General features: G+C 45.3%; 1 protein-coding gene across 3 annotated transcripts in view; it reads left to right on the top strand.

Moving 5' to 3' along the window:
• The window catches only part of ADCY8 (adenylate cyclase 8), a 215293-nt gene that overhangs the window by 162777 nt on the left and 36627 nt on the right, over positions 1–15889 (top strand). For 2 of the 3 annotated variants that reach the window (XM_049092737.1, XM_049092735.1), the window contains 2 exons: positions 3409–3610; positions 5664–5753. In XM_049092737.1, the coding sequence (XP_048948694.1) occupies positions 3409–3610; positions 5664–5753 (292 nt within the window). The remainder of the gene's footprint in view (positions 1–3408; positions 3611–5663; positions 5754–15889) is intronic. The other variant, XM_049092736.1, reaches the window with a different exon arrangement.

The raw sequence follows: 15889 nt of genomic DNA, 5'->3' as shown, positions 1-15889 counted from the left end.
AGGAGGAGATAGCCAGGCCTCTTCTTACAGAGAAGGTCCTGGTTCTGGCTTCCCAACCATCTTAGTGGGTCTACAAGAAGTGTTTATGTGAAGGGCCAGCGGCCGAACTTCACATAAACACTGAACTTCAACAGTGGCTCTTCCTTCCAAGAGCCATCCCAGATAGGCTCTGATCAGGCTAATGGCAGACTCCTCCTAGAAGCAAGGGGATGCGCAGAGATGCCAGAGGGTGAGTGAGAAAGAAGCCTTTTCCCTATGAAGGCTGGTGAGGGGAGGAACAGCATCTTCTCTCCCCACAAAAAGAGTTAAGTCAGCGAGTAAAGTTTATTGAGCGCTTTCTGTGTGCTCAGCTCTATACCAGGTGTCATAGAAGAATCCAGAGAAAAACAGCCTTGAAGGATGAACAAGACATTCCCCCCAGGAGAGAGCACAGAAGCAGAAGAAGCACAGTCCTTAGGGCGGAGAGGAGAGAGCAGGAGCCCCAGGCCAGGCAGGCCATGCAGGTCCACAGACTACCCAGATGGCAGCGAAGACTGCAGAGGAGTCTGAGGCTCCTGCCTAGCAGCTCTCAGAGCAATCTTTGCAGGCTTTGCTTCCGCCTCACACTTTGAAACAAGGCATTCATATTCTCAGTGGCTGCCCCATGGTATTGAGACGCATCAGGCTTGAAATTGGCCCCCTTTCTCCAGGGACTGTCTGACAAAAGCGATCCACCTGTGTCCCCTTTCATTTGCCTCCCCTGGGTGCCCCAGAAGGATGGTGTGTTGCTCAGGAGTGTTTTTCCAGCCTGATTTGGGGGGATGTTTCCCATCTGCCCAGAGCCCTCTGGGAACCCACTGCTGCACAGACCTTCTGTTCTTATCTAGAACTCCTGCAGAGATTTCCTGTCAAGGTGATCCATAAAATCAAAACTGTGCAAGCATTAAAAAAGAAGAAGAAGAAAAAGAAGAAAACTCTAAAACCTCCAACAAAAAAAGTCAGAGAGAGTGACTTTCCAGATTTTGTGATGCTTGAGCACGCAGAGGAATTTACCAGTCTTATCTATTCCCCACCTTGCAAATGACTTGCCTCCTGGGTGTCCTTCTCTCCTGATCATTTGACTACATTTCCTAAATTCCTTTTGCTGCCTTCTCTTCTTCCAGCCCATCAACTTCTTCTGTAGCTTCACCTGTGGTTCCCTTACTTCTTACCCTCCTTGGGCACACTCCTTCCTTCATAGATCTTCAACCGCCACCTGTTCACTCCAGACCCATAGTTCCACAACCGTCCCTCTAACTGCCTAGCCATCTGCATGGCCCTAGCTGGATGATCCACAAGGACCAAAAATTCAATTTTCCCCAAATCAAGTTCACCATCCTTACCCTCTATGGACCAGCTTCTCTTCCTGCATTTGCCATTTAAGACGGCAGAAGCATGAGAGTCAGCCTTAATGATGCCACTCTGCCATCCACCTCCCCCCAACACACACACAAAAAACATATGAAGAGAACCACCAGGTCTTTCCTTGAACCTCCCAGTTATCAGTGCTGCTACCTTATGTCCCTCCCTTGGTAACTCGGGCCCCAACTATCTAAACCTCTGCTAAACGCTTTCTCTCTTCTTCACTCCATCCTCCACCTCCCACCATGACTGTTCCTCAGAGACACAGATCTGACCCTGTCCTTCCCAATTAAACATCTGGAACATATGTATCTCACCTCCATGTAGAACTTCATACACAGCATTTGGGAGAGCCCTCACTCTCAAGCCCAACAGCCTCACCACTTGGGTTAGTGGAAGTTCTAAACACAGCGGTCACTCTTACTCTCCTGATGCTCTTCTCATGCTGCCCACCTTTCCCTCCTTAGAACCCTCTCCTCAACCTCCAAGGCCTGACCCAAATGTCCCCTCTTTTGTGAGGCCTCCCTTGATTGCTTTTCCTGTTTTCTAGATGATGGTTGTGCAAAACCCTTTATGGATCATAGCGTATTATCCAATAGTTCATCGTGTGTATGTCCATATTCCCCTCTAGATTATGATCTCCTAGAGGATGGAGAACATGTGTCTATGTATCCCATGGTGCCAACTACTGTATCTGGGAAGAAGCTTGTTGAATGAATAAGTAGATGAAACCACGGAAGACAAAAAAGATGACAGCACATGTGGGAGGTCTATTACTCGTGAAAGTGATTAGGATGGCACAGTGGACTTTAAATCTTAGCTCTAACACTAACCAACTCTGCAACCCCTGGGAAGTTGCTTTTCTCTGAGCCTTAAACCTTCATCTGAAAAAAAGAAAAAGAAAGATAAAAAGACTTGATAAGTCTGTTCCAAGGAATGGACATCAGCAATTATATAAATTGCTTAGCATTGTGTCTAGCACATAATCGGGGCTCAGTATATTACCGACGCTAGTGCTATTGATAATAAATATAACAATTCAGGCAGAAGGATAGTGAGGCATTGTTAGAAGAAGGTAGGTCTAACTTCATTCACTAAACATATGTTTATTGAGCACCAACCAGTGGAAGCTGCTAAAGTCAAATGGATGAATGTCACTGTTTAGAGGAAAGAGCCACTTCCATCAAGGTATGCTTCAATGTGCAACAGTTGGCTGGACAGAGAACAAGGGGTGAATTCCCAAGGGGAAGCAATATGCCTGGTGAGAGGTTGGTTGGTAAGGAAAGGAAGCAGTTAGAGACGCCTCCAGAGATGGGGTTTGAGATCACTGAGTTGCTACAAACAGCCTGACACCCAACAGAGGTGTCCAGTAGACAGGGGCTACCATGGGCCTGAGCTTTAGTGAGACCTTGAAGCGCAAGATGTATACTTTGGGATGATGTTGAAGCCTTGAGCAAGGATGAGTTCTCCTTAATGTACTACTCAAATCATACCCTTACCCATGTCTCAAGTGGCACATGGTATATTCCACGCAAATCTTGGTACTCAAGGACCAAACTGAGCAACTTGGAACAGGTTCCAAGTTCAAGTTCTTGGCATCGGAGTAGACCAAGAGGGAAAATGTTTCATAAAATCCACTACAAAGGGGAAAGGGCATCTGGGTCCCTCTCACAGCCGGGATATTGAGATAAAATTCCAGTGGTGTGTTACCTTGGCAGCAGTTGCCTAGTGAGAAAGATGAATGAATGATAAAAGAAGTAAAAAATCAAAAAAAGGACAGGAACAATAAATCAAGTCAAATATTTGATGGTCATTTCAAAATTTCTCCACAAAATATTCTAGAGATGGGTATAATAAAAATGTCTCCTGCTGATAGTCCTTTTCCTGAATAATCAGAGCTTTAGAGAATTATTGGGTGCCAGAGTTGGGGAAGGGCAGTCATGGATATGCTTACCTTCCAGTGTTGTCCAGTGAGTGGGGATCAGACAATCAATGCCATGTGACCCAACATTCTGGGTTTCCTTTCAGGGTGATGCCAATGGCCATCCAGTTTTCCATCCTGATTATGCTGCATTCGGCTCTGGTCCTCATCACGACAGCAGAGGATTATAAGTGTTTGCCCCTTGTCCTCCGGAAGACATGCTGTTGGATTAACGAGACCTATTTGGCCCGGAATGTCATCATCTTTGCATCCATCCTGATTAACTTCCTGGGCGCCATCCTGAATATTGTAAGCATTCCAAATCCATCAACCCTCTGGCTTCTTGCAGGCAGGCAAGAATGAAGGGTGTATGAAGCCTGCAGCTTCTTGCATGGGTACCACTTCCCTTCATGTGCCTGGTGCAGCCCCGAGCTTAGGGACAGGACAGAGATGCAGCCACTGTCAGAGCTGTGCACTTTACTAGTGGCAAATTGTCTCTTTCCCAGTGGGGGAGGTCATTTGCTCCAAAGGAGCTCAGACGCCCGTAAGTTTCTATATTATTGGTGGCCAATCAATTATAACCATGAATCAGAGTTCCGTCTAATTAAGTACCTACCTGCTATGTGCCATGCACTGAAGGAGGAGCTGTACATGTTTTTCTTGTTAATTCCTCACATAAACCCCGTGAGGTAAGTCTCCTTATCCCCACCTTATGGCTAAGGAAACTGAGGCTCAGAGACATGAAATAACTTGCTAATAAGGTCTGTCTGACTCCACAACTCATGCTCATGCTCAAATGCTAAATTGTATCTCTGGGAGTGGGAGTGGGGGGAACGGAAATAAAAGAGCTGTCATTTCTTGAGCACCTACTATGTGCTACAGGTAGGTATTACCGTTCCCATGTGATGGATAAGGAAACTTCAGGAAGCTTGAGATCTTGCTTATGACTTTCCAAGAGTTCATATTGGATGTGACACATTGAACTCAGATGACTCTCCAGCTGCCATATTTATCATTTGCTTTTAATTTGGTGACCCATGTTTTAATGATTTCATTTTCTCTCTAGAATGGTAACATAATAGTGACAGCATTTTCTGTGATAATACATACAGTCGGTGTTGTCCATGACTTAGATTTTAGGGGTGATCTGTCTGATTCCAGGTTTTGAACTTGGCACATTGGGAGAGGCTAGGAGAGGCATCATCTTGTGGCTGAACCCATCATTGTGCCCTTTGGGCCCGAGGGAGGGTCTCCACAAATTCAGGGACCCAAACTGTGGACTCCCCCAATTGTCAGCCCATGAGTCGGAGGCTTATACTGCCTGAAATTAATTGTCCAGAATGGCCCAATAATTACCTAGAGTCTACGTTGCTCAAGCTCTGTGGTTGGCCTTGTCGTAAAGGATTCTATGGGATAAAGAGAAAGGAAAATCCTAATCTAATTAAAGTCATCATCTAATGACTATTTTATAGATTATTGCAATTGAAAATGGAAGTACTTAGGAGCATTGATCATGGCCTGCGGAGACGTAGCCAGGATCTCAAGTCTTGACGAATCAGGTATTTCCGGGGTGCAGGATTTGGAAAGAAGTTCAGTGACTCTAGGTCAGGGTTAACTCTGGGCCACCCATGCCACAAGGGTGCAGTAGGAAGTTCAGAGGCTTTGGAGTCAGATAGACCTGCGATCAAATCTCAGCTCTACCGCTTACCGGCTCGGTGATGCTAGACAAGTTACTTTACTTCTCAGAGTTTCATATTTTTCTATTGTAAAATGGGGATGAAAACAATAGCTACGTCACAAGGTGGTTGTGAGGCTTTTTTGTCCAAAGTGTCTGGCACAGAGGAGGCATTCAGCCCGTGGTAGCTACTCCTTCCTGAGCACCACAAAATCTGTAGCAATGTCTGGCCTAGGAAATGCACCCCCCACCCCGGCTCTCCTGCACCCCTTGCTAAAAGTCTTTCTGGAAGACGTGCCTCTCAGATCCCTGGAATCCTCCCAGCTGTGGATGAAGAGACAGGCTGCGAGCACAGCTCAGGCCTTCTCTCCTGCCATCTGGCTCTCTTCAGGGTCCCACAAGCACATCCCACTGCCCTATGCCTGGCTCCGTGGCTGGCTTATAAATGCTTTTTTCTGAGCCAGCACCTTCTTTAAAATGAAAGAGGAGATCCCAGCTGGCACGTCCATTCTGGAATGAAGCCCCCCTCCCCTGCCCAACCCACCGTAGGGCCTGGTCTGCCCAGGCTCCTGCCGAAGCTCAGCAGTGACGCACACTCTGTTGCCAGCACTCGCACTGACTTTGTCGTTCCTGTGTTGTTGTGTTTTGTTTTGTTGTTGTTTTTCTTCTTTTTTTTTTAATCCGCAGCTGTGGTGTGATTTTGACAAGTCGATACCCTTGAAGAACCTGACTTTCAATTCCTCAGCTGTGTTTACAGATATCTGCTCCTACCCAGAGGTATTTATTCCCGAGCTCCCCTTGGCAAGACTTGGGCCTAGGTTCCTCCACCAGTTCCGCATGAGCAGGACTGGCTGAAAGGTCTCAGAAAGCCTTCCAGAGGCTGGCCTCCTTCTTCTGCCTCCTGCTCCTCCTGCCCCTCCTCCTCCTCCCCCTCCTCCTCCTTCCTCTTCTCTGCCTTCCCTTCTCACTCCTGCCTCTCTCCTACTCCCACTTCTAGGCTTTCCTAATTCTCCCTCTTTCCTCCTCCTCCTCTCTCCCTTACTCACCTCCACTCTATTCATTTTCCTCTTCCCTTTCCTTCCCTCCTCCTCTCATCCCCCCTCCTCATCTCGATATCTTAGAGCAGAATGTGCTGTTGTTGCCAGCGCAGGGCAGAGTTATGGCTCAAGTGGCATTTGCTGTGTTAAAGAAGGAGGGAAGGAAGGACAAGACGGGAGGAGGAAGGAAGGAAGGAAGGAAGGAAGGAAGGAAGGAAGGAAGGAAGGAAGGAAGGAGAAAGGAAGGAGAGAAGGAGGGAGGGAGGGAAGGAAGGAAGGAAGGAAGGAAGAAGGAGGAAAGGAAGGAGAGAATGAAAGAAGGAAGGAAAAGAAAGGAGGGAGAGAGGAGTAGGGAGGGAGAGCTAGAAAGAAGGAAGCTAGTGAGTCACAATCACCAGCAAACCACAACCGAACTTAAAGCAAAGTGCAGCACCATAGGGTCAGGAGGTGTCCCAGCAGAGATTGTCCCACCATCATTGTGCAAGTCTCACCCTCCCTTGGCCGCGGAGCCACAGGTCTGGCCCTGAGCCTTGGGGTCAGCCTATGGTGTCGGGCAAAGGACAGGTTTAGGCTGCGTTAGGTGCAGCCCAGACTTTTACACCTGGGGGCAGAAGTTCTGGGTCAGGACAGAGGACAGCTGGAAGGTCCTAACAGACTCTGGCCTGCCTCATGTCCTGAGGACCCAGGTAGACCCTTGTTCCCTAAGACTGCTCCACTGTTTGGGTGGGAGAAGGGCTCTGTGTTGTCTCATCTAGGCCCCAGAATCAGTGTGAGAAACATTCTGGAAAGGGAAGAAAGGCTCCTGCCACTTACAAGGTATAGAACGTCTATTTGATATGCAGAACATCATGAAATTCTCCAACTGTGTGGGGGAACAAGAGGTTGTCACCTCCACTTTCTAGATAATATAACAGAGGCCCCAAAAGAAACATGCTCAGTGCCACTCACCGCCACTCCTGCCTGCCTCCCTTCCTCCCTGACTTCCTTCCTTCCTTCCTTCCTTCCTTCCTTCCTTCCTTCCTTCCTTCCTTCCTTCCTTCCTTCTCTCCTCCTCTTCCTAATTCAGCTCACAAGACTAGGAACTGCAGTTGAAACCCTAGCTGGCTTGTTCTTGACCTCCTGCTTCTGCATCCAAGCTTGGTCCTCAGTTGCTAGGGAGGAACTAGGCTTTTCTTTAAGATGTCCAGGGCAGGATGGGACTAGCTGTCATGGGGGGACCTCCTCCCACCAAGTACTGAAGGATCACAGGCCTCATGGAATCTGTGGGACACCAGGTCCCTGAGAACATCTAGGTTTGGAGGGCATGAGGAGTGTCCTGGGAGGCAGTGAGTTGGCCAACCATCAGATCTGGAGAGCTAGGCAAAGCTGGATTTCACTGCTGGCTGAGCCCTTTCACCTGCTAGCAGTGGAATATTGAATCAGCTCTTATTCCCTCTCAACTTGAGCTTCCTTGTCTGTAAAGTGGGAAAAATAATACCCTCTTCATGTGGCTGTTGTGAGGTTAGGGAATAATCATGTTGTTGGGGTGCCTACCTAGACAAGTTAGCAGATATGGAGCTCCCAACAGGTCATCTGACGTGAAGCTGAGCTATTAATCTGGGCTTCCAGTTCACTCTAAAAAACAGTGTATCCCCTTAGCCCCAAACCTAAACTCAGGACCACAGCTCTCATGGGTTTGCCGGTCCTAAGAAAATGGCTTTTGGATGACATAGCATCATCTCTGTGCCTCGGTTTCCTTATCTATAAAATGAGGAGGAAAGTAGTACCTTCCTCAAGGGTGGTTGTGAGGATTAAGTGCATTAATCCATGTAACCTGTCCAGAGTAGCATCTAGCACAAAATACCTGCTCATTCAACATCAGTCATGATGCATTTATGATTTCCTGTAAGAAGGTTTTGAGCCTGCACTACCAATATATGTTTATCTCTAACTTACATTCCTGTATCACTGTGATAATGTATTGTGTACAGTATGGAACATATTCAAAAATTAGAAATGTTTAAAAGTGAGGTAAATAAGAGTTTCAGTACTTTCCTCCCACAACCAAAGGATCATCTTGCTCTGGGGTGAGTAAACTGTGGCCTCCAGTGAAATTCTAACTGCCACCTGTTTTGTAAGTAAGGTTTTATTGGGGCTTAGCCACACCCATTTATTACCAATTGTCTATGGCTACTTTGTTTTTGGTAAAGATTTTTATTTACTTACTAGAGAGAGAGAGCATGAACAGGCAGAGGAGTAGAGGAAAGAGAGCCCTCAAGTAGACTCCACATTGAGCCCAGAGCATGATGGGGGCTCAATCCCAGGACCCTGAGATCATGACCTGAGCTGAAATCAAGAATTGGCCACTCAACCATTGGAACCCCCTGGGTACCCCAACTATGGCTACTTTGATAGTACAATTGGCAGAGCTGAATAGTTGCAAGAGATGGTGTGGCCCACTAAGACAAAATGTTTGCCAACTCCTGGCATCATCCTAGATGCAGGTACCCCACTGGCCTAAAAAATGGGCATCTGGACTCTTTCCATTACCATCTACCACAAACAACCTGATTTGACTGACCGGTTGCCATCTTAATATATATGGCTGTGCCTCTCTACCTAGGGATTTATCTACCAAACAAGAAGGAATCAGACACTCAGACCTTGTAAAAGGCTTAATCTACACACAAGGCTGCCCAGTACTCAACACACATTTGTCTTCAAATCCCTTCATCTCTCTGAGCTTTGGCTTCATCGTCTGTGTACCTGACCTCTCTACTTCAACCTATGAGAAACAGGACTCAGTCCGAAAGCATGTGCTAGAAACATCATATAAATATGGATGATGTGCTATAAAGCATAAGAGGCTGTTCTAATATAGGGTACCAAGTATATTTTAGTATTGAACTCGAGCTCACCAATTACTCAAAATGGATGAAGATACAGTAAATGAGAGTGAAGAAAGTGGCATTCCAAGGAGGATGTGAGAAATTGTCTGGGGGAGGGAAGAGACATGGGTTTGTGAAACAAAAGCAGATCACACACACAAATGTAGAGTGTCATTATCTCAAACACCTGCACAGGGTTCTCAGTAGCCTCGATGGGAAGACCTCCATTTTAGAGTCAAGCCCTTTATTATATGCACTGGCACATTTGAATAGTCAGTTGTATGCAGGAGCAGTCCGAGCTTGCTAACGTTTTCAAGGGCCCGAGAGCCAGTCTCCCATAGGGTTGTCATTATCTGTGTCTTTGCTCAATAAATATTAACTGTCATGATGAATATGAGAGAAGAAAGAGGGGGATTGAAAGAGGCAAGAGGGAGAAAGAGCAAGAAAGAGCCAGAAAGAGTAAGAGAAACAATTACAAGAAAAAAAGAATACACGGTTGAGTAAATGAGCAAATTTTTTAAATTCCAGAAGTAATGATTAAAAAAAACTAGTGCCTTCACTTCTCTGCTTAACTCTTCATGTAGGAGTCTGAACTCCAAGTGGCTTGGAGGACACTTTATTCAGGGTGGTCAGAAGTCTCCAGCTGCGATGCAGGGTAAAATTAGGTTTTCCCACGCTCCTTGCAGAAGGAAGCCCACCAGAAAATTCAAACGAAGAAGAAGCATCAAATAGCTTTGTAGTAATTTCAGAACTTTTTCTAGTGGAACAGAGGGATGTTATATGATCTCTTTTTTTTCCTGCACAGAGCTAATAAAATGTTATGACTAAATATATAAAGAAGAACAATTTTTTTTCCCAAATCACAAGCAATTTTTGGAATCGCCTTTCCCCACAAAGAGCGAAAAAGCCATAAAAGCACAGGGTGATCCAAAAACCAACAAGTCCCACCTCATTAAAGCTTAGATTTCAAGTCTTTAAGGACATTAACAGAACTTGGGAAAGATACCAGGTATGGGTGGCAGAGGCTGTGTGGTGACCTTGAATGAGCGAGGACTCTTCTTCTGCCATGTACTTGCTGTGCAGCCTTGGACAAGTCTCTTAACTACTCTGAGCCTTAGTTTTCTCACTTATATAATGGGGTTATTTGTTATTGTTTTGATTTGTGTTTTGGAGACCAACGTGGGTCTTGAACCCTGAGATCAAGACCTGAGCTGAGATAAAGAGTCAGCAGCTTAACTGACTAAGCCACCCAGGTGCCCCTATAATGGGATTCTTAATAATACCTACCTCATAAGATTGTTGGGGTGACAAATAGAGATGACATCCATAAAGCACTAATTAAATGTTAGTTTCTCCCTTGTCTCTTTCTTGAAGGCATTGGTAACAAGGGTAAAAAGGTGCTGCCCAAGTGGAGATCTGAACTTAAGGAAGATAGAGCAATAACAAATTTTTTTAAATGCACAAGGCTCCATGCTCCAAACATGGGTTTATCTACATGATCGTGTGTCCAGTGTATGACTAAAAACGTGAACAGGCTACATTTTCATAGCCTATTTCCCTTTCATCATATTGTTCTCCTGGCCTCACCAGTTGTTTCCAAGATGGTAATCACCTTGTGTTGCATCGACCTCAGGGAGCCAGATCCTTCCAGATTCTGCACTTGTTGCTCATGCTGAGGGGGTGGTCTTGGAGCACACACTCTATTCCAACAATGTCACCATGTTCCTCTCTGTTAATCATTCTTAGCTGACAGTGGATACTTCCTAGATGTATGTTTCACAATGTCAGATTGCTGTCCTCTCTATGGTTAATTGAAATTCACACTTAATTTCTGGAAGTCAATGGGATTCATAATCTGGCTGGACATCATTGCTTTTTTTTTTTTTTAACTGAATGGGAAAAAATCAGAGAGAGGCAAACCATAAGAGACTCTCTCTCTCTCTTTTTTTTTTTTAAGATTTTATTTATTTACTCATGAGAGATTGGGGGGTGGGCGCAGAGGGAGAAGCAGGCTCGATGCAGGGAGCCTGATGTGGGACTCGATCCTGGGACTCCAGGATCATGCCCTGGGCTAAAGGCAAGTGCTAAACCACTGAGCCACCCAGGGATTCCCTGGACATCACTGTTTAGGAATCAAATACAGACTGCATTTTTGATGTTTTTTAAAAACAGACTCTGATAAAAAAAAAAAAACAGACTCTGATGATAATTTACAAAGATCTGAGCAGTCATCAAAGAAGCTCAGCCAAGATAAGGACATAGTCTTGCAAGTGAGTGTATTGACTCAACCAGTAAGCACCGCCAAGATAAGCATCATCCCACGTTTAAAAAAAAAATTATGTCATAATGCCTTTACATAAGAAATAGATACTGTGTAGGCTCTTTGATTAGTTTTGATTCATAGCTTTCCTGGGATAGTCATTATTTGTACATATCATCAATGCAGGTATGTCTTTCCAGGAAGGATTATAAGGTTAAAGTATTGACTGAGAATGTAGTTGCTTCTAGAAATATCTAGAACAGTCCATCTGCCTTCAGCCAAAATCAGATAGAAACATCTCATCTACTTGTGGACTTTATTTTTTTAAATATTTTATTTATTTATTCATGAGAGACACAGAGAGGCAGAGACATAGGCAGAGGGAGAAGCCGGCTCCCTCTGGGGAGCCTGATGTGGGACTGGATTCCAGGACCTCGGGATCTCGACCTGAGCCAAAGGCAGGCGTTCAACCACTGAGCCACTCAGGTGCTCCTACTTGTGGACTTTAAATGCAGTTTTGACAGGTTGAAGCTAACAACTATAATAAACTAGAGAATATTCACCATTCTTCCCCTCGTATGGGAAAAAGAAAGGCCAGTCATGGAAACCAGGATCTAGAATAAGCCAAAGCAGTCGGATTGTGGCGAAGCACCCAGGATATGCAAAATGTCCCTTTCCCCTGCCTTACACATTCTAGTAAAAAGCGGGTTGGTCATCTCCACCTGCACCCGTGGTGACCCCAGGATCCTGACACTGTCACTTCTGGGCCATGCAGGGAAGGGAGGCTCAGATGAAGCAGAGCTACCTCTGTCTTTGACCTGTGTGCACTTCACTGCGCTGCTTGTACCAAGAGTTATAATTGAGAATCAGATTTTGTGTGAATCTGAAAGTTTGGATTCTTTCTTTGAAGGACACTAACTTCTGAAAATTGTCAGCTGTCTTTCCTTTTGTTTCCTGTGAGTTTATAACGCCACAGAATTTGGCAGTAACCAAATGGGCTCCACAGCCCAGCATGTGTGACTTGTGTGGATCAGGATTCAAGTCCTTCTTCACATTACCACAGCGTGGTGTGCTCTTTATCAAAGATTGCTGGAAACTGCCTGGTCCCTAACATTTCTCATATACATCCTGCATTACTATTTTTCATCATTAAAACCTAGGAAGAAGCAGAGAACCCCATGACTATATGGGATGCAGACTTCTCGGGAATAGAAGGACTCACTGCAACAGAATGCATTTGACCCACTGCTTCATTTGATATGATCAGATTAAAGGACTTCACTGATGGAAATAATCCACTCCAAAGCAACATCCTTTCTGTGTCCAGATTTTGCACTGTTGTGATTATAGTGCATATAGAATTTTACATCTTGCTTTCCAGTATTATTTTGAAAACATTTTCTATACATTACCTTTGAAATGCTCCCCTGAAAATCTTTGTCTATGGAGATTTTTGTTTGGGGGAGGCTACATGTGTTTTTCACTCCCATCTCCTCCTTGTCCTCTCATACCCCCAACAATCTCTAATCAATGGTCTTATTTCTCTTCTTCCACAGCCCCTCAAACATGGGAGTCTCTATGGTTGGTCTCTGTATCTTCTGTCTTTACTTTTCATGTTCTGCTTGAGTGGTCTCCACAGCTGTGGAGTCAGCTGAACCGTGTCACCTGTGGTTGCCATGAGCTGACCTTCCTGAATCATCCTCAATACCTGAAGCTTGAGAAGCCTAAAGCTGAACGCATTTCCTTTCCTCATTCTCATTCTGTAGTTGGTTTTTTTCTGAGTTAATAGTTTAATCCCTGCTGGGATGCTTAGCACCAGTTCTGACTCCTCCCTCTTCCCACCTTCACATAAAACTAGACGTATCTCTTGCCCCATCTATCAAGTCGGTCCCCAAACTTGTCATTAAACCTTCAGCTTTTCTCCATAAATTACAATTCATCCTGTACTAGTCCACATGACAGTTTATTCCTAGAACACTGATCCATAATTCCATTACAAACCTGAAACCCATTTATGGCTCCTTGCGGACTGCAGAACAAAGCACAGACTTCTCAGCAGGGCATACAAGAGTTTTTGCAATGTGCCTTTGCCTTCTATCTCTGCCCTGCCACACCTGTGAACCCCTCATGCCCAGAACCCATTCAGGGGACCCTCTAGGAGTTGTGGAGCTTCTGAGTTCCTGGGCTAACTTCAAAGGACACAGACTATTTGTCATTTGATAGGAACATAGTCATTATGTTGGATCCTGCATCCTCCTAGGTTCTAGGAAACATGCAACTTAGAGGTCCAGATGCAGCTCAAAGAGAGGTTTTCAGAAAGTCATGAGACTTCTGTAGCTTCCTGTTCCTCTCCATTTCCTGATCCCACTCCTGCTAGTTATTCAAGCCAGAAAAGAGACAGAGGTTAAAGCTCCTGATGTTATTTATCCAAGGTCCTCATCCTTTGATGTGGCTTATAGCATCACCATAGGGTTCAATTTTATACTTCAAAGAAGAAAGTTCCCAAAACTGTGCAAGGCATCAGGGTGGTTCCTTTCAGTAGGAGGAGGGCGGCTGGCAGAGCTGCCAAGAGCACACCAACACAGTTGGTTGAGGCAACAAAAAGAAAAAGATCCATCAATCCATTGTGCAAATGTGGGACTGTACTTAACTCTTACGATTTCAGATGTCTTGGCAGAGGAAGAAGGAGAGTAACTCTTTAGAAACTTACCTGCCTGCTTATGTTACTAGCTCTCTTTATGATGAATTAGGTGGTTCTTTGATATACCCAAGGAGTTCATTCTGTAGATTTGTTCCTTTGTTCCTTTGCATGTATGTCATTCCATCTTTCTAGAATGTTCTCCCTTTCCCATTTTCTGTCATGTGAATCCTATCCATCCTGCAGATCCAGTTCAAATCCACCTGTCCCATAAATCCAAACTTATGTTCCTTCTGCCCCTGTTCGCCATCACATTTGATCATGTAGCTGGCAGAGCACTTCCCACGGCATATTGCTGTTGGTCTCTTGACATCTGCTTCACATCTTAGACCACAGGGTGTGGTCCAGGCCATCTCTCACCTTGGAATTCCCAATGCCTAGCAACATGTCCTGATTGTAGCAGCCACTCAGGCAATCCTTATCATACTTTTTAAACTTAGCTGTTGTGCCCTCATAAAGTTTTGTTCAAGGACATAATCATTTTTGACAGCTTTGATTTAATACTTGATGCATAATTTGCATTGACATAACCATGCACAACCCTTCATTAAGATGCAAGTAACAATGAAACAGGACACTTCAGGTCTCTCCACCTCTCCTCTCTCTGTTAAAATGATGGCTTTGTGGCATCAAGCTGAGTTACCTGAAAAATCCTGCCAAGGGAAGATCTTAAAGGAGAATTGAAGGAAGCTCATCCTCCATTTGAGACATGGACATAATTGGATTGATTAAGAAAGACAAAACTAAATGGTGCTCCAGACACAGAGGTCTTGAGGGACAGGACGCTCGCTGCCTTATTCATTTCTGAGTCCACCCAATGCACAGGAAAGACACGGGGCCTTTGCCCTCTCATCAGGGTGCTATCCACATTTGTTGATATCACTGTTGAAAGTATACATTAATGAGTTGATTTGGCTTAAGAACTCAATAAAAGTATCTTCCGTATTTGCTCAAATATTTCTAGAAGTTCTTATTGGTCTCTTCCACCCATGCAGAAACTGTATCTTTCTGTGATAGGAGAGAGGGGGCAGCCAGTTGCTACAAGTCACACATACAGGGACATGACTGCATGTGGCTGTCTTTGGTGCCACTTTCCAGTCGTGAGAATTTGAACAATTTACATAAGCTCTGTGAGCTTCAGTATCCTCACCTGTAAAGTGAGAATTATGATTTCCCTTGTGGCCAGGTATTTTGAAAATTGTAAGAGAAAAAGTTTATAAAGATCAAAGTACTGCCACCAAGTAGGCCTTGACAATGCCAGTTTTATTCTTTTTCCCCACTGGATAGTCAGAATCCAAACCTGCCATCCAGAGTGATACAGTGCGATGCTTCTGTAAGGGAAAGAGGCTGGGAAGGATCCCAAAGAAGGCTAAAATCTGGCTAAGCCAACTGACCTGTGGGGGCCATGCTAGCCATGCCAGTATTCCAGCTCGAGTGCTGCCAGCCTGGCCTTTTGAACAGCCACGTCTTGTACAAGGAGATTGATCTTGTCCTGGGGTGGGTGGTGTTGTGGCAGACAGTGTCCAGGGCACCTGGAGATGCCCACTGAGACTCCTCAGAAGAGTGGATGCTTGTCGGGGAAGTGAGGCTTAGTCACATGGATGAGCTCTGAGCAAAAGGACACGAGATGCAGAGCACAGAGGCCCAGGAGGATCAGGAAACAGCCTTGGGAGGCACAGGTAGATGGTGAGATGAAGCATATGTTGGGTTTGGAAAGTGAAGGAGAATCTGACTCGCACTGGCCATGTGAGCTTCCTACTCAGAAAGGAGAACACCATTTGAGGGGATGGTGAGCCATGAAAGGCCTTCGAGTCGAGGATTGCCATGATGAGGTCTGTGTTGTAGAAATTCCAGAGAGAGAAAGACAGTGTGTGTTCAGTGGGGGGTTGGAGACCACAAGCAGACAGAGCTGATGAAAACTGTTCTAGAACTGGAAGAGAAAGAGCTCAGAAGGGGAGGACTGCATGGATGTGAGCTCTCTGAAAGAAGTGGAGGCTACAGGTGTAGGGTGGCCTGTCTGTGGAACATGGGGAAGAGAAGGGCAGCAAAGA

This window comes from Canis lupus, chromosome 13 (genome assembly GCF_003254725.2).
Source record: "Canis lupus dingo isolate Sandy chromosome 13, ASM325472v2, whole genome shotgun sequence".
Taxonomy (NCBI): Eukaryota; Metazoa; Chordata; class Mammalia; order Carnivora; family Canidae; genus Canis; species Canis lupus.
The sequence above is the reverse complement of the archived record's forward strand: the minus strand, read 5'-3'. Positions and strand labels throughout refer to the sequence as shown.